General features: G+C 38.9%; 1 protein-coding gene and 1 long non-coding RNA gene across 3 annotated transcripts in view; one reads left to right on the forward strand and one right to left on the reverse strand.

The window, feature by feature from the left end:
• Nucleotides 1-5,875, reverse strand: part of LOC107196712 — a 19,069-nt gene extending 13,194 nt beyond the window's left edge. The window contains exon 1 of one of the 2 annotated variants that reach the window (XR_003044323.1): nucleotides 5,723-5,875. This is a non-coding gene — a long non-coding RNA (uncharacterized LOC107196712). Of the gene's footprint in view, nucleotides 1-5,677 lie in introns of both variants that reach the window. The other variant, XR_003044324.1, reaches the window with a different exon arrangement.
• Nucleotides 5,876-5,962: 87 nt separating this feature from the next.
• On the forward strand, nucleotides 5,963-17,941 carry MFSD4B (major facilitator superfamily domain containing 4B). The gene is given in 5 exon segments (XM_006926075.3): nucleotides 5,963-6,299; nucleotides 7,973-8,141; nucleotides 9,190-9,306; nucleotides 10,527-11,740; nucleotides 11,742-17,941. Coding segments are annotated over 5 exon segments (1,707 nt in total). The 5' UTR covers nucleotides 5,963-6,122; the 3' UTR covers nucleotides 11,772-17,941.
• The last annotated feature ends 1,086 nt before the right edge of the window (nucleotides 17,942-19,027 follow it).

The raw sequence follows: 19,027 nt of genomic DNA on the forward strand, positions 1-19,027 counted from the left end.
ACTAAAGAATATAAACTGATATATAAACAGGGTCTCTCACTCTCTGCCTCTGAGAGGAGATCACACTCTGTGGAGTGTTACTCTTTTCTAATAAACTTTCCTTTTGACTCTAACTTTCTTATATATGTTGAATTCTTTCTATCTCCTCTGTCAAAGGACTCTCTTCTTCTCTCAGTTCAGGGCTTGGTCTCCTCCCACTCAGAGAAATTTACCCTGTCCTGCATCAATAGGATAAAAAATTAAACCATCAAGCCGTCACTGGTGTGAGATCCTTTCAATATTATTTCTAACTTTTCAAAGTACATAGCACAAACATAAAAGTTATCTTACTCAAATTAAATCTTTGTGAGAGTTGGTTTTAATAGATTTGGTTTTTAACAATGAGGTTAAGGAATGATCATACAGTATACTGATAAAAAGTTACCATACCTAGTTTTTCCATGATGTGCTTTAAGCACTAATTAGACATTATTTGATAAAAGAATGGTCCCTCCAGTGAACAGAGATTAAATAGGCCCTAACAGTAATGTGCAGTCCCCAAGCATGATCTCTCCAACTTCTTGCTCCCACCCAAAGTAAAATTTCAAGGTGAAAGATAAAAAATCCACCTTCTTGTTGCCATTTCACAAATATGCCAAGATAATACCATGTTAGAGACTAAGATTCAGATATTTTCCTTTTAGATAAATTGCCATATAGGTTGTAAAATATCCATTTTTTCAAGGTAATGTAACAGTGAATGCTTGGCCTCTCAGACTCCATCTTGTTCAAGCCTGCTTTGTTCCAAGGGCCTTCTTGCTAATATCTTGTGCTTTGTCTTGCATATAGACATGCAAACCATTAGAGGAATTCTGCTTGCTTAAGTTTTATAAAAACAATCTCTTACCAGAAAGTGCCTCCCTTGAGGATAAAAGAGAAGTATATATTGTTTATCAAAGATCTGAAGAGCCTGGTGACTGGACTCATATCAACCAGCACAAACTTCCTTGGATCTTTGCTGGCACCCAGATATCTGCTGCGGTCAATCACTTCTTGCCCCTCCCATTTCCCCTTCCCTTAACATAAAAAAAAGTCTGTACTTTCTTAAAATGGAGTTGAGGTACTATTTGGGTTTCCATCTTCTCCATTGGCGCCTTCTTAATTAATAAACATTTCCTTACTCCAAAGTCAGACATTTTGAATTTTGGCCTTTTGAAGCATCGGGCCCATGGACCTTGGACCAGTAACAGTAATCAATAAAGCTATATTTATTTTCAATTAAAAAAAATGGCCTATAAACATTTTTATTTCTCTTGAATTGTCTCACGAAAAATAATTACCCTCACTACTGGCCTAAAGAGAAGCCTGCATGAAGTAATATCCTATTTTAATCACCCCCAGTTTTTTTAAAGAGTGGTGAGTGAGTGACCTCTGGAGGCAACTGAAAAAAGTGTCCTGCCGCTTTCCGGAGTGAAGTGGAGAGAATTATAAAGTAGATCTTTCCATTTAGAGAAGATGTTTTTGAAGTTTAATCAGTGTGAATTAAAACATTTAATTTTAAAATTAGTTTACAGAACCTCAAAATTCAGTTAAGTAATATTTATTAGGTATATGTTACAATGCTACAGGGGAGATAGAAACATAAGACCTATCATCTCTATCTCATTGAGCTTACAATCTACCTGGGAAGTAAACTTAATTGCTAAAATAACTATAATTCAAGCTACAATGTGAGATAACTTAGGAGTAGCACAACTACACAGGAATTCAGATTTTTTTCATTAAGGTGTTCAGAGAAAGTCTACTACATTCAACAAACACGAAAGACCCACTATGTGCTAGGCACTATGATAAAGGATAAATGAGACACTGTACCTTCCTTTCTGGCACTCTCAGTATTGTAGGAAAGAGGGCATATAAATAGGAAAATTCTATATGAAAGTAAGTGGACTATTAGTACTAAGGAGAGAAAGTAAAACAGCGTCAAGACCAAGAAGAGGGTTGGAAAAGGCTTCCTTGAGGAAGTAACATCTATGCTCATGCTCAAAATATAGGTAGGACTATTTCTAGTTCAGCTTTGGCACCATAAGCCTACACTAACCCATATTTCCTTCTGATTACAACTAAAAACTCATGACAAAACACAAATAGCAACTACCTGAGGGCTCTGAAAAGTAAATAAAGGTTGTGAAGAGAGGTCAAAACTTAGAAAAGAAACCTGCAAGGGAATAAGTTTCCTGACTTTTTTTTTCTTATGGCTTTGTCTGAAGAAGAGACCCCATTTGGGGACTGTTTGGCAGCAAATTTAGCTAAAAACTGACAGAAACCCCATCTTTCTGGTCCAGAGAACTGAGAAAAGGAGCCTTCGTGAGTTGGAAAATGAGTGGGACAGGGTGGGGAAGAGAGGTGAGAGCTAGAGAAGGTGGTCCCTGATTTATGAACCACACAAGTCTTGGGTTCACTTCTGGGTTGCGCTTGTATGCAAGAGACCCAAAGCAGCCTAACAAGGCTTTGGCAACTGAGCTGTGAGTCAAACCATGGCCTAAGACTCAGATTAACCTCTGAGTGGTACATGTTCAGGACAGAGCCATAGCAGCATACAGAGGCTTTGAAAACTGAACTGAGATTGAAACCATCACCAACAGAAGGCAATACAAAACTTGCAATGTGAACCTAACCAGGCTGATTGACTGCTTAAACAAACATACATTCTCCAGAGGAGGATTTTAACAGGATCCAGAGTCTGCACAATGTAACAATCACAATGTCCAGGATATAAGAGAAAATTATCTGTCATACAAAGAACCAGGAAAATGTGACCAAATCCCAATGGAAAAGACAATTAACAAATACCGACCCTGAGACAATGCGGATGTTGCAATTTTCAGTCAAAGACTTTAGAGCAGCTATTATATGTTCCAGAAGATAAACACCTTTGAGATAAATGTAAAAATAGACATTTTCAGCAGAGAAATAAACTATGAAGAAAAAAAAAACAATTGGAAATTTCAAACTGAAAAGTACACTATCTGAAATATCTGAAATATAAAAATTCACTGGATAGGTGCAATAGCAAAATGGAGATGATGAAAGAAAGAAGCAGTGAACTTGAAAATAGATGAATCAAGAAATTACCCAAAACAAAGAGCAGAGGGGGGAAAAATAGAACATATGAGCATCACAGACCTGTGTGACAAAATCAAAAGGTCTAACATACAAGTCATTAGAGTCCCAGAAAGAGAGAAGAAAGAGATTGAGGCAGAAAAATTCTTTGAAAAAGTAATGGCTGAAAACTTCCAAAATTTGGTGAAAGACCTATACTTATAGATTCCAGAAGCTTGATGAAATGAAACAGTTAAATTCAAAGAACACCATGCCTAGAAACAGAAACTTTAAAATCAAACTGCTATAAGCCAAAGATAAGGAAAAAGATCTTGAAAGCAGCTGGAGAAAAATGAAATATCACACAGAGAAGAGCAACAACTTGAATGACTGCAGAGTCTAGGGTGGCCAGAAGACACTGCAATAACAGCTTTAAGTGTTGAAATAAAAGAATTGTGAACTCAGAAGCCTTTATCCAGTGAAAATATTTTCAGGACTTAAGGTAAAATGAACATATTCTTAGATGAAAGAAAACTTAGCTATTTGTGAGCTGACCTGCCCAAAAAGAAATACTGTAGGAAGTTCTTTACAATGAAGGGAAAGGATACCAAAGGGAAACCTGGATGTTCAGGAATGAAGGAAGAGCAACTGAAAATGTAATGATTTAGGTACATTATAAAAGACTATTTTTTTCTCTTAAAGTCTTTAAAATAGGTATGATTATTGAAAGACAGGCTGGAATAAGACAGGTGCTATTAGGTAAGACTAAGCTACTGTAATGAAAATTCTGTCTTTTAAAAAACAGATTTTTCAGAGGGAAGCATTCCAGGTCGACAGGGTAGCTCTGCTCCACACATCATTCAGGGACCCAGGCTCCTTCCATTTTATGGGTCTACAGTGTTCTAGGGCTTTGTCATTAAGTACATGGTTGAAATTCCATCATAGCCATCTATGTCCAGGTTCCAGGTAAGGAAGTTTTAAGATGGCAGAACCTCCAGTGTTTTAAGGTCCCTCACATTCTATTGGCATTCCTAATTGCAAATTCAGCCTGAAAATGTAATGGTGTGAGACAGTCATGCAGTGGGTTATAACTATCGCTTAGGAAGAAAAGGTAAATAGATTTTGATGAATAGCTAGCTGCTTCTGCCACAGCAGGTAAAAGAGAAAGGAGGCATTTTAGACAGAGGGAATAATATGATCAAAGGTAAAGAAGTAAGAAATAACATGAGGTGTGTGAAGAACAATTCTGAGGCTGGAATGTAAATGAGATAGGGACAGCAAGAGATGAAGCTGGAGAGGTGGGAAGCAGCAGATGAAGCTGGATTTTACTCTCAAGGAGGAGTTGAAAGGTTTTATGTAAGAGATTTTCATTTTGGTTAGATACTTAGGGATGAAAATTTTAAAAGTCGTCTGTGATAATAGTATAGATTAGAGGCCTGACATTAGAAATATCTATAGAAGTCAAACTGGCAGGACTTCGTGATAAACTAAGGAGAGAAAAAGAAGGAAGCATTAAGGGAGGACCTCAGATTCCTTATAGAGATGACTGGGTGGCTGGTGGTACCAGCATGGAAAATCAGAGAGTAGGAGCATATATATTGACGAAAAAGATGGGTTCAGTTTTAGATGATAAAGATGAAATACTCTGAAGCTTGAATTCCCACAAAATATTTTTGATTTCATCAAATCTCAGTGTGCCAGGAGAAGTACGTTGCTTAAGTCCAAACTCCATTGTATGGCATAAAACACCCTTTATAATTAGCACCTAACCTACCTCTCCTATATCATTTTCTATTCTCTTTAATATATACACCTTTTGTTTTAACTACACCAAACTTTTCTCAAAGAGACCTTTCCTGATTTTGAATTCTAAAACAGGTTCTCTTAAATCATAGCATCTGTACTTTCTGGAGTAAATTGGGAAGGGATTAATGACCAAGTGGATGGGGGTGGAGAGATGGGTTTCAAGGGAAATGATAATGAGACTCAGGTTTGTAGTCTGGGAGCCTAAGTGGATGAGAGAGAATCAGGTGGAAAAGAATATTTCAGACGATAAAGAAAAATATTTACACATCTCGAGGCTGTGGTCTGTTTGGTCAAAGAGCCAAAGGAAGCATAAAGCTGGAATCAGATGAAGAAGGCATTTCCTTCTCGGCTGGCATAACTTTACTCAGAGATTCTGCAAATCGATACCCTGCTCCACTTCCTTACAACAACAGAATTATTTGCAGGGGAGAGAGTGAGCTTGAAACCACAGCTTTGGTTCCAGATTTCTTCCATGAGCTATTGTTACACTACTGTTCATGTACAGCCACTGATTTGCTCTCTGACACTGGGCAAATTGCTACTTATTCTCTATAACTTAATCCTCCTACTTGTAAAACGAGGATAATATGGAATTTACTGTGTCGTTATGAGGAATAAATGAAATACACATGGAAGCTTACCTGTGAGATTCAACAAATGTTAAGTGACAGATGAGCTACAGATCCATATACGACAGATCTCAAAAGAGGGCAAGAATTTTAGAAAGTTGTATAAGAGACTGGCCTTCGGGCTCCCTTTACCCCCCGGGGGGGCGGACGCGAAGCCATACCTTGATATGGCCCGTATTTCTGATAACTGGTCGGCCACATATTACCTCGTGATTCGTCCAGGTCCCAGGCTGTAGCTTCAGCTGGCTCCACCACGGGGCGCCAGCCCGCAAGCCTCTGTGGGGTCACCTATGCGTGATGCTGACCGAAGTCGAAGCCCGACGTCAAGTCTCCCAGGCAACCATATCAACTTCCGGTTTCTGGCTCGTCCCTGGCTGGCGAAAGGCCACTTTTCCGCCACGTGACCTGCGCACGCGCCGTGCGTGCAGGAGGGCGCAGGGCCGCAACCTGCAGTACCCGGGGTGTTCCAAAGTTCGAGCTCCCGGCCCTTACTAAGGGCCGCCCTCGGGGAGGCGGCGCCAGCCTGGCCTCTGCTCGGCTTTCCCGAGGCTTCGCAGAGAAGCTGGGCAGCAGCAACACCGCTTCTCTCGAGCCGCCGAGCCGGAGATGGAATTGGACCTCCATGGGGCCGGAGCTCCGGCTGCCGGGGAGCGGCTACTCCAGGCTGAGGCCCCGGCGGAGAATGAGCCGGAGGTGGTGGCGGGCTCCCGGCGGAGCCGCGGGACCGGGAGCGGGCTGCGGTGGTTCGTCACCGTGATCCTGTGTGCCTCCTTTCTGGGGCTGGTGAGAGCCGGGGCATGAGCAGGCGTCCTCTAGAGAACGTGGCTTTCCGAGTTCGCGTCTCGCCTCCGTCACTTGCAAACTGTGTGACCTTGGGCGCGTTGCTGTCCAAGTCTCAGTTTCGTAATCTGGGAAATGAACACAACTCTAATCTTGGAGGGTTGTTGTCAGTTGCGAAATTGACTTTCCTAATATATTTCCCAGCTCCAGCAAACCTTCCTACCTCTCCTCCGTGGAGTGGGGAGATGCAAAAGAGGTTACCAGGTCTATAGCCACCCGCAATTATTACACAAAGTTGCTTTTCTGGAGTTTCCCCTTTCACCAAATTCAAGCAGTCCGTTATTTTTGCATATGCGGGAACTAGAGCCAGGGAGGGAAAGTGACTTTTCGGGACGACATAGCTGGTTAAGTGGTAGAGCCAAGAATAATCTCTTATTCTGCCCACAATTCTATGTAAAACAAACCTTCAGATCCTTCAATGTTCTTCTTAGGGCACACTGGGAAACTAGAAGCTCCTTTTGCCAAACCTTTTAGCCTCTCTGCGATTCCCTTATTTCTGGAAACCTCCCTGTCATTACTTGTATTGAATATTGGGATCCCGGGTAGTTGGGAGGGTGAGTCCTCTGAGGAGAGTCACATTTGGTCGCTTACCGTCTTTCTCTGAGCCACAACTGAGTCTTAGAATATTATAATTTGAAAAAAGAAAAATTATTGTAGACTCTTGGTGCGCCCTGACTGTGTGCCAGTTTCCGTTGTAAGTGCTTTGAAGGCAGGAACTAATTTGATTATAGCTGGAGCTCAGCTTTCTCTCCAAAGTGCATATTTTGCATCTGTGCCCAGTCCTGCCTTTAGGGGCTGCTCTAGCTTGGGCAGGGGGCGTTTAGAGCAGAGCAGTGCAATTAGAATTAATTGAAATGTAGACAAATTAGAAACATTTTTTTAAGTGTCTTAGGAAATTCCTCTGAAATCCAACTTAATTTTTGCAAACACTACATTGTCTTCTAGTAAAATTTTATTTTTAAATTTATCGTATATGTGTATATAATATATTTTTTAGAAAAAGCTTGCAGACTGTTTTTGAGGGCTTGGGGTTTTCTTTGAAGAAAAACGTAAATTTAGAAACATTTACATTGTTTATCTTCTGAGTATTTTATATATGTAATTCAGAGGAAGGACCCCATCTGCATCCAGAAATACTGCTGTCTGTGTTTTAATAACGTCAGAAAATGGGAATAATATTTTGATGGTTTGAGAATTAAAACATTTAACATCTAAATTCTTGTGTTAGTTATTTGTGTTAGTTAAATGTAGTATATTTCAAAACATACAAAACTTAAAAAATTTAATGTTACATTTTACTATTAATACAAAATAGTCTTCTACAATTTTGTTCAAAAAGGAAAGAATTGCAGAAAAAAGCCAAAAGAATTAAAGAATTTTTTTAAAATCAAGAGTTATCAAACTAGAAAAACAATAGAAGTTGGTACACCAGAAATAGGAGTCTATAACTCTATTAGTCTAGCATTGTCATCTTGAATTTTTCCTGCTGTAGGACTTAAAGTGATCCCCCATGTTACATCGAAACCCCTTTTCCCCTTTTTAATAGTGGGAAAAAAAACTGCATAGATATTATTTTAATGATTGTAAATAAAATTTTTTGTCTTTAAAAAATTTAGGGATTGAGTATCGCTATAGTGGGACCCACATTTCAAGATTTGGCAGCTAATGTGAACCGCAATGTCAGCAGTCTTTCTCTGATTTTTGTGGGACGTGCCTCTGGATATTTGAGTGGCTCTGTGATTGCTGGAGTTCTTTTTGACAGTGTGAACCATTTTCTACTTTTGGGTAAGTAAATTTACAATTTGTTTTTAAATATAAAACATACTGGCTTGCAGAATGGTTGGCAACTTAAGTGGGTAGTGTTAGGTATCCTAAATGGTAGTCAGGTTTCCCTAGTGCCTGTGTTCATCATGACAGTTACAAGGAATCTGTACTGGGCAGCTCTGGAAATTTAGATTAGCCCTAGATAGTGTTAGCAATCCTTAGTCTTTCCGAATGTCGCTGTAATTTAGGCACCACCCCTAAATCACATGCTGGTTGTTCAAAGAGCTCTGCTGGTCATACATTAGGGCAAATCTGGGGTCCCCATAGGTCAAAAGGAACTCCTTGAACATGCCCAACCTGAGCCCTGGATTGAGAGTGAAGGGAAGGGGAAGGGAGTGGTGTTGAAATGATGTAGGCTAAATTTTTGTTCCTGCTGCCGCATGTCAGTGACGACACCACTTTTCTATCTCACCCGTAGACTAGATGGCAGAGATTTTAACTTAACTCTTTTAAAAATAAATTGACATGTTTAAAGAAAGTTTGGATTATGTGATAAAACTGCTTTGGAAGTAAGGAGAATAATGTACTATTGTTGATGAATAAATAATCCTTTGAGTTCCAAAGTGGATTGAAAAAATATATTTCTTTCATTTTCTTCCCTATTTCCCAAACTAACTTATTTAGTACATTTCTACAAACTACTCTAGTAATTGCATTTTATGTTTTGTTTTTATTTTTCACCTCATATTTAAAAATCTTAAATATGAAACATTTAAATAATTTTTGAGCTGTCTGTTTTTCTTTAAAACTTTGCCTTGTATAATTTATAGTTTGATTATTAGTAGTGCTAGAAATGTATTTATATTAGAATAACTTTTACAGTCCATAAAGATTATAAAAGCTTTTAAATGAAATAACCATTTGTAGAAGTTGAACCTCTCATCTACTCATTATTACTCAATTTTAATTTGACCTGTTTTGCATCTGGAGGAGTTTTTATGATGTTGACTTGATCTATGACTCTACACGAATATTGTTTCTTATAGCTGACTTTTACCTTTCTTCTCAGGGGTGTCAATGTTGGCTACCGCAGTTGGTCTTTATCTTGTTCCATTTTGTAAGACAGCAGTATTACTGACTGTCATGATGTCCATCTTCGGTGTTTCAATGGGCATTCTGGATACAGGTTAGTGAGCCTACTGACCTACTGACCTACTGAGTTGGTTATGGGGTCACCCATTCAGAACCACCCTTCTGGCAACTGCTCTTCTTGTCAAGTAGGGTACCTGTTTTTGAGTAGCCAACCATGGAATGAATTTAAAGAATTTTGTTCTATGAGAGATTGTTGATTTACAGTATCCAAACAGGGAAGTGCTCCCCCATCCGCCAATCATGTGGGTAATTACAGTGCAGGTGAGTGGGCTTTCATTTCGGGATAGAACTTTATCATTGTAATATGGGAAGAATTGGTGATTTAATAGGTTAAACCAAGTTTGGAACCAGTATTTGGCTGAGGAATCAAAGAAGCAACTTTTCAATTTAAAATGCACTCTGTGCCTTTATAACTAAGAGAAACCTGTTTTGTGTATTATGTTCTTTCTCTTCTTTTTCTCTCAAAAGTTTCTGCCCTCCTATAGGAGAGCCTATCTATGAATCTTGTTATCTTCTAAAACCTACTAAATAACATACATGACATTTGTTTACCCCTGAAACCAGCTTTCTCCCCCTGTTCCACTGTTACTTGATAGGTTGGGGAAATATTTTATACTTTAGGCTTAGTTTGGTTGTGAAATTACAGGGTGGAATTTTATGTTTATTTGCAGATATATTAGAGAGGGGGAAGGGGAGAGACAGGGAGTGGCTTCTTGCCTTTCACCTTGCAGGTGTACAGATAGTGTAAGTGTAGATGCTGCACATATCCTTGTTTCCTGTAATGGACACAGCAGAATCCTGTAGTGTTCAGATTCCTGAACATGTGTTTTTTCATCTGCTATATATAATTTTCCTCTAATGGCTACCAGTTACAAGTACAGAAAGATTTGGCAATTTGGCCACTATCTGAAGATAATATATATTTAAAATATTTATAAATAACTAAATATGTAAATATCTCCCTTGCCTCCAGCCTGGTATTAGAACCATATTATAAAAAGCCTTGGGTGATTGTACCTGGCTCTAGGAGGTAGTGGTTTACTAGTTTGTAGAATTCCATTCGTATTTGGTGTTCCAGTGCTTAGAATTCTCTGGTGGTGGTGGTGGGTTCCTTAACCATAGAATTGACTTAGTTGCAATATTTGATAACTTAGTCCTTGTGCCATGTGAAATAGACTCATCTTTCTGATAGTAATGAACTATTTTTTACTAAGTTACTATGATTAAATAATTTTCCCCATCTTTCATTGATAGGTGGTAACGTCTTAATTTTGGCTATTTGGGGTGACAAAGGAGCCCCACATATGCAGGCCTTACATTTCTCTTTTGCTTTGGGTGCCTTTTCGGCTCCACTGCTGTCTAAATTGGCATTGGGAACGACAGCGTCTGCTGAAAACCACACAGAGGCTGACTTTAACCATTCTGCCCTCAACCAGTCATCTGAAGCTGACTCAGAATCTCTATTTGGAGTACCTGATGATACGAATTTACTGTGGGCTTATGCTATCATTGGTACTTATGTTTTTGTAGTTTCTGTCTTGTTTTTTGCTCTGCTTTTTAAGAAAAGCTCAAAGTGGGAAAAAGCAAAAATGTCTGCTCAGAGGTCTCGAAGAGCTAAATATCACAACATCCTTCTTTGTCTTCTGTTTCTGTTCTTCTTTTTTTATGTTGGAGCCGAGGTAACATATGGCTCTTATGTTTTCTCATTTGCAACCACCCATGCTGGCATGAGCGAAAGTAAAGCAGCTGGGTTGAACTCCATCTTCTGGGGAACCTTTGCAGCCTGCAGGGGCCTAGCAATCTTTTTTGCTACATGTTTACAACCTGGAACCATGATTGTGTTGAGCAACATTGGCAGCCTGGTGTCATCTTTATTTCTGGTGCTTTTTGACAAGAGCCCAGCTTGTCTGTGGATAGCAACTTCAGTGTATGGGGCCTCAATGGCAACAACATTTCCCAGTGGTGTTTCTTGGATTGAGCAGTATACGACCATCCATGGGAAAGCTGCAGCATTTTTTGTAGTTGGTGCTGCCTTGGGAGAAATGGCTATTCCTGCAGTAATTGGAATTCTTCAAGGAAAACATCCGGATTTACCTATAGTTTTGTACACCTCTTTGGGAGCAGCAATAGCCACTTCTGTTTTATTTCCTGTGATGTATAAATTAGCCACCTCACCTCTCGATCATCAACAGAAAGAACACAGAAAAAGCGAGGACCAGAAAGCTTTGCTCTCTAGCTCTGGGCTAAATGACTGTGAGGAAGAGAATGAAGAAGATGCAGAAAAATGGAATGAAATGGATTTTGAAGTGATTGAAATGAATGATACAATGAGGAATTCTGTAATAGAGACATCTAGAAATATTTTGATGGAACCCAGAGCAGAAGTCTCCAACCACTTCCACTCAAATGCATTAATGTTTGAGTTCTCTCCGGTTAATACTGGCAAGTCCTCTGTGAATCACCTTGCTAGAAACCAGAATAAAAGGGACTAACACTTAGAGAAGATGGATTCTTTACTGACTTTGCATATTCAGTCTCCAGTTCTAAAGAGGCCAGTCAGAGAAGAGCATTAGCAGATTTTCAACATGCTTTGGGGATCAGAATTTCTAGGTCAGAATATGGCAAATGCTAAAATGTTTTGAAATGTTCTGAAACGTTCTGTAATTCTCAGAGTCTTTCTTAAAGAACCACTAGTCTTGTAGAGCAGGATCTTGTTGAGGCTTGTGTTTGGCATGTGGCTGATTAGGTAACATTTTATGGTCTTCACCTTTCAGCATGCAAAGAGCCATTTGTTTTTGAGAAGCTGAGTACCATTTTAATTTTAATAGAATGAAATCATCTATTTGAATCTATTAGCTGAACAAGTGATCAGTCATCTGTATTCTGCCAGGGAAGTTGAGGAGAATCGTTTCATAAAAGAACATCTTTGAAAATAGAGATTTTTATTAATTGCTTTACCCTGTCTATAGCATTGGACCAAAGAATGCTAATGCCTCACCTGTTTTCTCATTTCTAGGAAGAGAACACAGAACAGGGCCTTAGAGACCTGGCTCAAGCCTTGACTGATGCTTACCAGTCTTCTGGCCCTACACTCAGTCACAGTTAACTTATGTAGGCCTTATCTCTTGATCTGTAATTCTATAAATGAAAATGAGGTGATTTCAAACTAGGGATCCACAAGTTTTAAAGTTTGTGTAAGATGTTTGCTAGAAATTAATGAGTACCACCCCATTCCTCATTTCAAATGAGAAGTGAAAATTGATAGCTTTAGGAATGTGCTACTGATTATGAACACGTCAGTTTTAGAGACTGTTTAATACTTTATTTGAATAATTACCCCAAGAATACATTTTTAGTACTGTATTTCATTGATTTTGAGATGCACTTTTTTTCACATTTTTAATTTCTCTGAAATGAGAATATCTAACATTGTGACAAAATTTAACTGAGTTTTTCCATATATGTATTTAAAGTAATACTGCATTTTAGAATCAGTGTCTTAGATTCAGTGAAATACAGTAATTCATTCAATTATGGAGATTATTGTTACAGACATTTTAAAAAGAAAAGTTATTTTTATGTGCTAATTTTCTCTAATTATGTTCACATGGGATTTGGAGATGCTATGTTCCGCTTCCGACTTTAAAAGCCGTCTTAGAGTCAGCTCCATTAGTAGGGCTGTGGACGAAGTTCTTGAGGTCCTTTGCTTACCTCAGTAAGAGTCTAGGTCTGAACCTTACTGTTTCAGGATTTGCTCCTCATTAGTCTGCTTGGTAATCACTTCAGCACTGTAAATCAGGCTGCTAGTTACAATGATGCATAATTTTTCCAGTGATTGGAATACTTGTATCATCCATCCAGGGCTCCTTTCTGAGTTCGAAATACCTGGGAAATCAAAGTAATGATTAGAAAGTGGCTTAGTGGCCTAGGGGTTGGGGATCACGAAGCGTACTTCGTACTAGTATGGCAAAGCTGATGTGTGCTATTCTGTGATAAATGACTAGCACTGATGACAGATTTTGTTCACTTTAACAAGTTTTATGCTGAATAACATGTAATTTCTACCTGATTGCAGTATGTCTTCTTTCTCTTAGCTAATGTCTATAAATTTGCCTTTGTTTTTTTCTATGTAAATGACATATAGTACCTTTCTTGACCACTGCCCATTCACCTTATTTACCTGCCACAATATTGGTTCATGTCAATAATCTAACAATTTTGGAGAGGGCCAGTGGAAAAATTAACAGTAAAAAGCCTCTTCTCCTTGCCTGTTTACACTGTGTTTTTCTCTTAGCCAGAACTTGGATATTATCTCTGCTCCATTTTTTACCTTTCCTCCAGTTGTTGGAATTTAAGCAGTAGCAGCTATTTGGCAGTCGGTAGGCTTGCTGGAACAGAGATTCTACCTATAGCATCTACATTTAAGGGGTAGAAGTTGCGACTCAGGGAGAGAAGGACGGCAATAAGAACATAGCAGAAAATTTGGAAATTCACACTGGAAAATCCACTTGATTTCCACAAACCAAAATGTGAATGGCCATATGAGATTATAGGCATTGTTAAAGTTTGTTGATGTATTTTCATATTGGAAGGATAAGACTTAATACAATTCCAAGAATTAGTATTCATCCTAAGAATCGGTTCTTAAGTAAGTGCCTGCTTATATACAAGTAACCAATACTGAAGTTTTCTTATTATTGTGTAACAAATTACCACAAATTTAGCAGCTTAAAATAACACATTTTTTTCACAGTTTCCTCAGCTCAGGAATTTGGGCATGACTTCACTGAGTTTTCTGCCCAGGGTCTCACAGGGCTGTAGTCAAAGCTGTTGGGTAGATCTGTGCTCCTTTGTGGAGCTTGGGGTTCTCTTCCAGGCCCACGTGACAGTATTCAGTTCTTTGCTGTGGTGGACTGAGGTCCCCATGTTTTGCTAGCTGTCAGCTTGTACCACTCTCAGTTCCTAGGACCTCCCACAGTTCCTTGCCCTGTGGCCCTCACATAGATCCTCTCTTGACCTGGCAGCTTATCTCTTCAAAGGAGAATCTCTTGCCTGAGTATGCTAAGCTGGAGTCTTATACAACATAATGTGAATGAATACAGGAGTGACATCCCATCACCTTTGCTCTATCCTGTTGGCTAGAAGCAAGTCACAGGTTCTGCCTATATTCAAGAAGAGAGGCTACTATAGAGATGTGACTCATTGGGGGTTAACTTAAGGTATCTGCCACACTCAGATACTTGTAAAATTAAACTTCAGGAGGGCTAAAAAGTTTGATCTAGGGAGAAAAAACCCTTCAATGGTCACTGAAAGTGATTATAGGTATAACCCATTGAGTATACTTGAGTGGGAATGGATGGCTCTCCATAGGCCAGGCCAACAAGCATGATAGAAGAGAATTTTTTGTTTGTTTGTTGTTTGTAGTTTAACTCAGTTATGCTTTTTTTCCCTTGGTATTTTACCACTGTGCTTTTAACCTATTCAAATGCAGCTTAATATGAAAGAAATAGGTAAGTTTCAGTTTAATTGCATTTTCATAGTAAAGTGCAAAAACACTTCGAGAGCATTTTGCAATTCTGTTGTTTTTTAAAAATCTTTTAAAAATTTTGTTTTTATTATGAAGGTATAAAGTCATGGTAGAAGATAAGGAGGTACATAAAAATGTAAGGGGCAAGTATAAGTAATTCATAATCCTAAACACTTAGGAAAGTTCTTATATTTTTCATCAATTTAATTTCCTAAATAAAGGGTAAAAGGGTAAAAAAAGAAAATTTCCTCTACCAGATAAAGTATCAGAAACAATTTTAATTCTGTGTCCAGGATATATTGATAGTATAGTTGGTGGACTGGTTATTAGTTTGAAGTATTATAGATTATTTTTTTAAAAAATGTAATTGAGAGATGCCAGTGTAGCAGCATAGTCCCAAAAAATGTGCGAGACCCAGGTTACATGTAAAATGATTTTGTTTCAGGTAAATTCATTGTATACTCAGGATTGCTTTCTCATAACCAGAGATTTGGGTTTACCATAGCAATGTATCACTCAGTCCTGCCACTTAACACTTAATCAGTAAACTAGAGCTTAAAAGTCTTAATGGAAATAGATACATTCTTCTGGGATGCCCTGTGTGTTTAAGTGCCACTTGTTTTGTTTATAGTGTTGTGAGCATGTGTGTTTGATGTGTGAACCCACCAATATTAACCTCTGTTTTATATTTTCTGATACTGTGGGGTGCAGTGGGGTTAGAGGTGGTAGGGAAGAGATTAAAAAAAGCATAAGAAAAAAAAAAAAGCCCGAGGTATTATTCAAAGTTTGTGAGAAGTATTCCTTTATTGAGGTTTTATTGTAGATTTACATGCAGTTGTACATAGTGTTTTATTCAAACTTGCTGAGTGAGGGATACTTGCTTAGTAGGGTAGGAACTAGATTAGTGCTTCTCATACTTCTTGCCCATCCTCTGTGTATCTCTAGTCCAGATTCTAGAAGGAACCTGTCTGACAACTTGAATCGTTGCCATTGTTCTTACTGGGCAGAGCCCAGCCTCAAGATTTGCTGGTCAGTCTATGAATGGACCTCTTTTGGATTGGTGCCTACTACCCTCCATCCGGAGAGTGGCCACCCCTACACTCCTTCCTTCACTGCTGTGAGTCAAGAGCTGTTATAACCAAAAGGGATGTTCCCCTGTCTGCTCTGTACCGTGGTTGGTGATGGGCTCAATGAATATTTGCTTGTGGGTGCCTGAATGGGATGCATGCAGATTCTTAAGCCCTGATAGTGATGGTCTGGTTCATGTTTTGAATCAGAATTGGAAAAACAAAATCACACTAAATTGCAGACACGTTTTGAAGCGCTTACTAGACAAGGTTAATAGTGAACTGTTTGGTTTCTGTCAGAGAAAAAGGCTCCGTCCTAACAGGGTAGCATTTATACTTGAGTGAGATACAAGAGGATTCCCATTTTGTTAGAGGTATTTTATAGCTCTAATCTTTGTAGACCAGAAGATTTCCAAGTCCTTGCATTTCAGTCATTTAACAGGTATCTACTGAGCAGTTACTGCATTTAGTAAGCACCCTGGGAATACAACCAAGGACAAGACAGATGAGATCCTTGCCTTCACCAAGCTTATGTTTTACCATTCAAGTGAGATTTGCTATGACAACCTTTCTCTTAGCTGAAGAGCCAGCAAAGCTTATTGTAATAGGTTTTACCCAGTTCCAGAAAAGTCAGTAAAGTAGCTGAGCTCTTGTTTCCGTGACATGTGCTTGTGTCTGTTCATTTCCAGTATTTTACATGCAGTCTTGGGGTCATTCTTTGAGTTTTATAAACAAATTACTTAGCTCAGTGCAGTCGAGATGAATAGTGAAAAACCACTTAAGAAGGCTACAGCATGGGGGTCTGACACCAGCCTGGGGATTTGTGCCGTACAGCCAACAGGCATGGTTATGGTTGAAAATGCACCTTGGGTTACGCCTGTGAGCCAACTGAGCAGGTTCTCATTTCTCCGTCCTTTGACTTACCACTTTCAGAGAACTTTCTGTCCTAAGGAGATCACCCATTTCCGAGTCCAAGCACTCTTTGGGCCTTTACCCTTGATGAAGACAGACTCAGATGAAAGCATTTAGAAAAGGAAAAGTTTACCTACAAAGAGCAAGAGAAGGACTGGCTTGCTAAATGAAAACACGAGTATTTAAAGAAAAAAAAGAACTACCAAGATTTCAAGTGTACATTAGTCTGTTCATGGTGGAAAACCGGTAATTCTCCCACGTGATTATCATTCACAAAGGTCATGACAAGTCTTCAGATTTTAGCACAGCAGAAAACGGAAAAATTGCTGGGGAGTCCAGGAGAAAAGTTCAAGGTTTTATTGCTTTGAGATCAGAATCAGTTAGGCGACTTTGTTCCTTTTGGTTTATCTCAGAGTGCAAAATGTCTGCTGACTGTGATATCGGATGTGCTTAGTCATAATGAAGCAATGCGAAGTGACATTTTGATACTATACCTTCCAGAATTCATATGCTCCAAGAGGAAAAAAGGCCCAAGGGAAAAACATGATAGCAGCATGTATTCTTGTCCCCTGGTCAAGTGATAAGCCTTTGCTCTGGTCGTTTTTTAACCCTGGCTGCTGTTAGAATCATTTAGGAGAGGTCAAAAACTGATGCCCAGTATTTTTAATTAAATAAGAATTTAATTGGTCTGGAGTGGAGCCTTAGTATTGATATTTTTAAAAGTACCCCCCAGTAATTGTAATATGCAGTTGAGGTTGAGAAGCACTGTTTTTATCAATGCAGAGAACTAGAACCTCTGTTAGTTATAGTGATTTTTAAAGGCTAATTTGAGGCTTGGTTAAGTCATGCTACTTTTGTAGATGCTTGAAATTCTGTGCGCTTTCTCTTCCTCTCCCATTTCCTGTTACCTCCTGCTGCTTGATCAATTAAAGGGAATAATCAATACTGTTGTTTGACATCCTGCCCTAACAGAAACCAAATCTGGACCTTTTGGAAGTTGCTCTTCTAGACAGGTTTTCACTAATCGATTTTGATTTCAGCGCCTTAAAGAGGTATGGGTGATCTTGTAAATTTGTTAAATCTGAATTTAAGAATGCTCACTGTTTACATGGCTTTGTACAGTGTAAAAGCTTGTTTGAATAAAATATTGATGTAAACACTGATGTTGTCTTAAGATTTGTATCTCATTTCATGGATGTTTAAAAATGTTTGGCATCTCTTTAGAAATTAGTCAAGAATATTTCCGGATTTTGGATTGTGAGTGCTCCAAAATGTATGTGATAGTTGTACTGGGTTCCTAAAATGTGATTAGTATTTTATTTTCACTTCACAAATATTTTAGAAATGACATCTAACATCTTTAATGACATCTAACATTTTAAGCCCTTCAGCTTCTCAAGTTTATGATCTAATTTCTAAACGTACAAGTCCACCAAAGAAGCTGTTACTAGCTGGATATCTTAATGTTTTACTTGAATAATAATTCATTAATTAAGATTACAGATATGTCTGTTTCAGAATAGAAAGGAGAGTTTCAGAATTGCAGAAACCAGGATGCTTCTTGCTTCCCACTCTACAGGGCCCAGCAACAGAAAGCCTATGGTTAGTGACCACAGTTCTACTTTTTAACTTGTTTGAAACAACTATAGTGATAATCTGGTTAAATGCTTCTAACCCGGAGCAAGATTCCAGTGCACAGCAACCTCCCCACCCTTTTCACACTTTACCTGGAGTCTTGGGAGGATGTTTTAAAAGTGGGAAAGTTTAAGCTTAGCTTATCTTATCTGAGCAGTTATAAGTGACCTTCCAGGTGCCCTTATTTGACTGCTACCATCTGTGTGTTCATTAACCTGAGTTTACAGCTATGCACTCTACTCTGGCCAGGGATCCTCTTCTATCTTTGCCATATGCCAAGGACTCTGTGCAAAGTTTGACCTTTTCTGGCTTCTACGTACAAAACTCTAGAAGCCTTGGCATTGGGCCAGATATAATAAACTTTCAAGTATAACTGACTATGATATCCTAAGGGCCCCAGTACTTTTCGTGAGAAAGCGGGGATTCGGTGTGTCATTCCACTCCTACTTCATCTTCCATGGATTTAGTTAGGCAGGAGAGTCAACCATATCACCCAATCCTAAGGGTTCCCTGGGTCAGAAGGACAGAGTTAAAGGCTGTGGTTCATGAGGACAGGCTGGAAGACTGGGGCCCCTCTGCTACCTCCTACTAGAAAAGATAATGGTTTGGGGAGT

Source organism: Pteropus alecto, unplaced genomic scaffold (assembly GCF_000325575.1).
Source record: "Pteropus alecto unplaced genomic scaffold, ASM32557v1 scaffold79, whole genome shotgun sequence".
Taxonomy (NCBI): domain Eukaryota; kingdom Metazoa; phylum Chordata; class Mammalia; order Chiroptera; family Pteropodidae; genus Pteropus; species Pteropus alecto.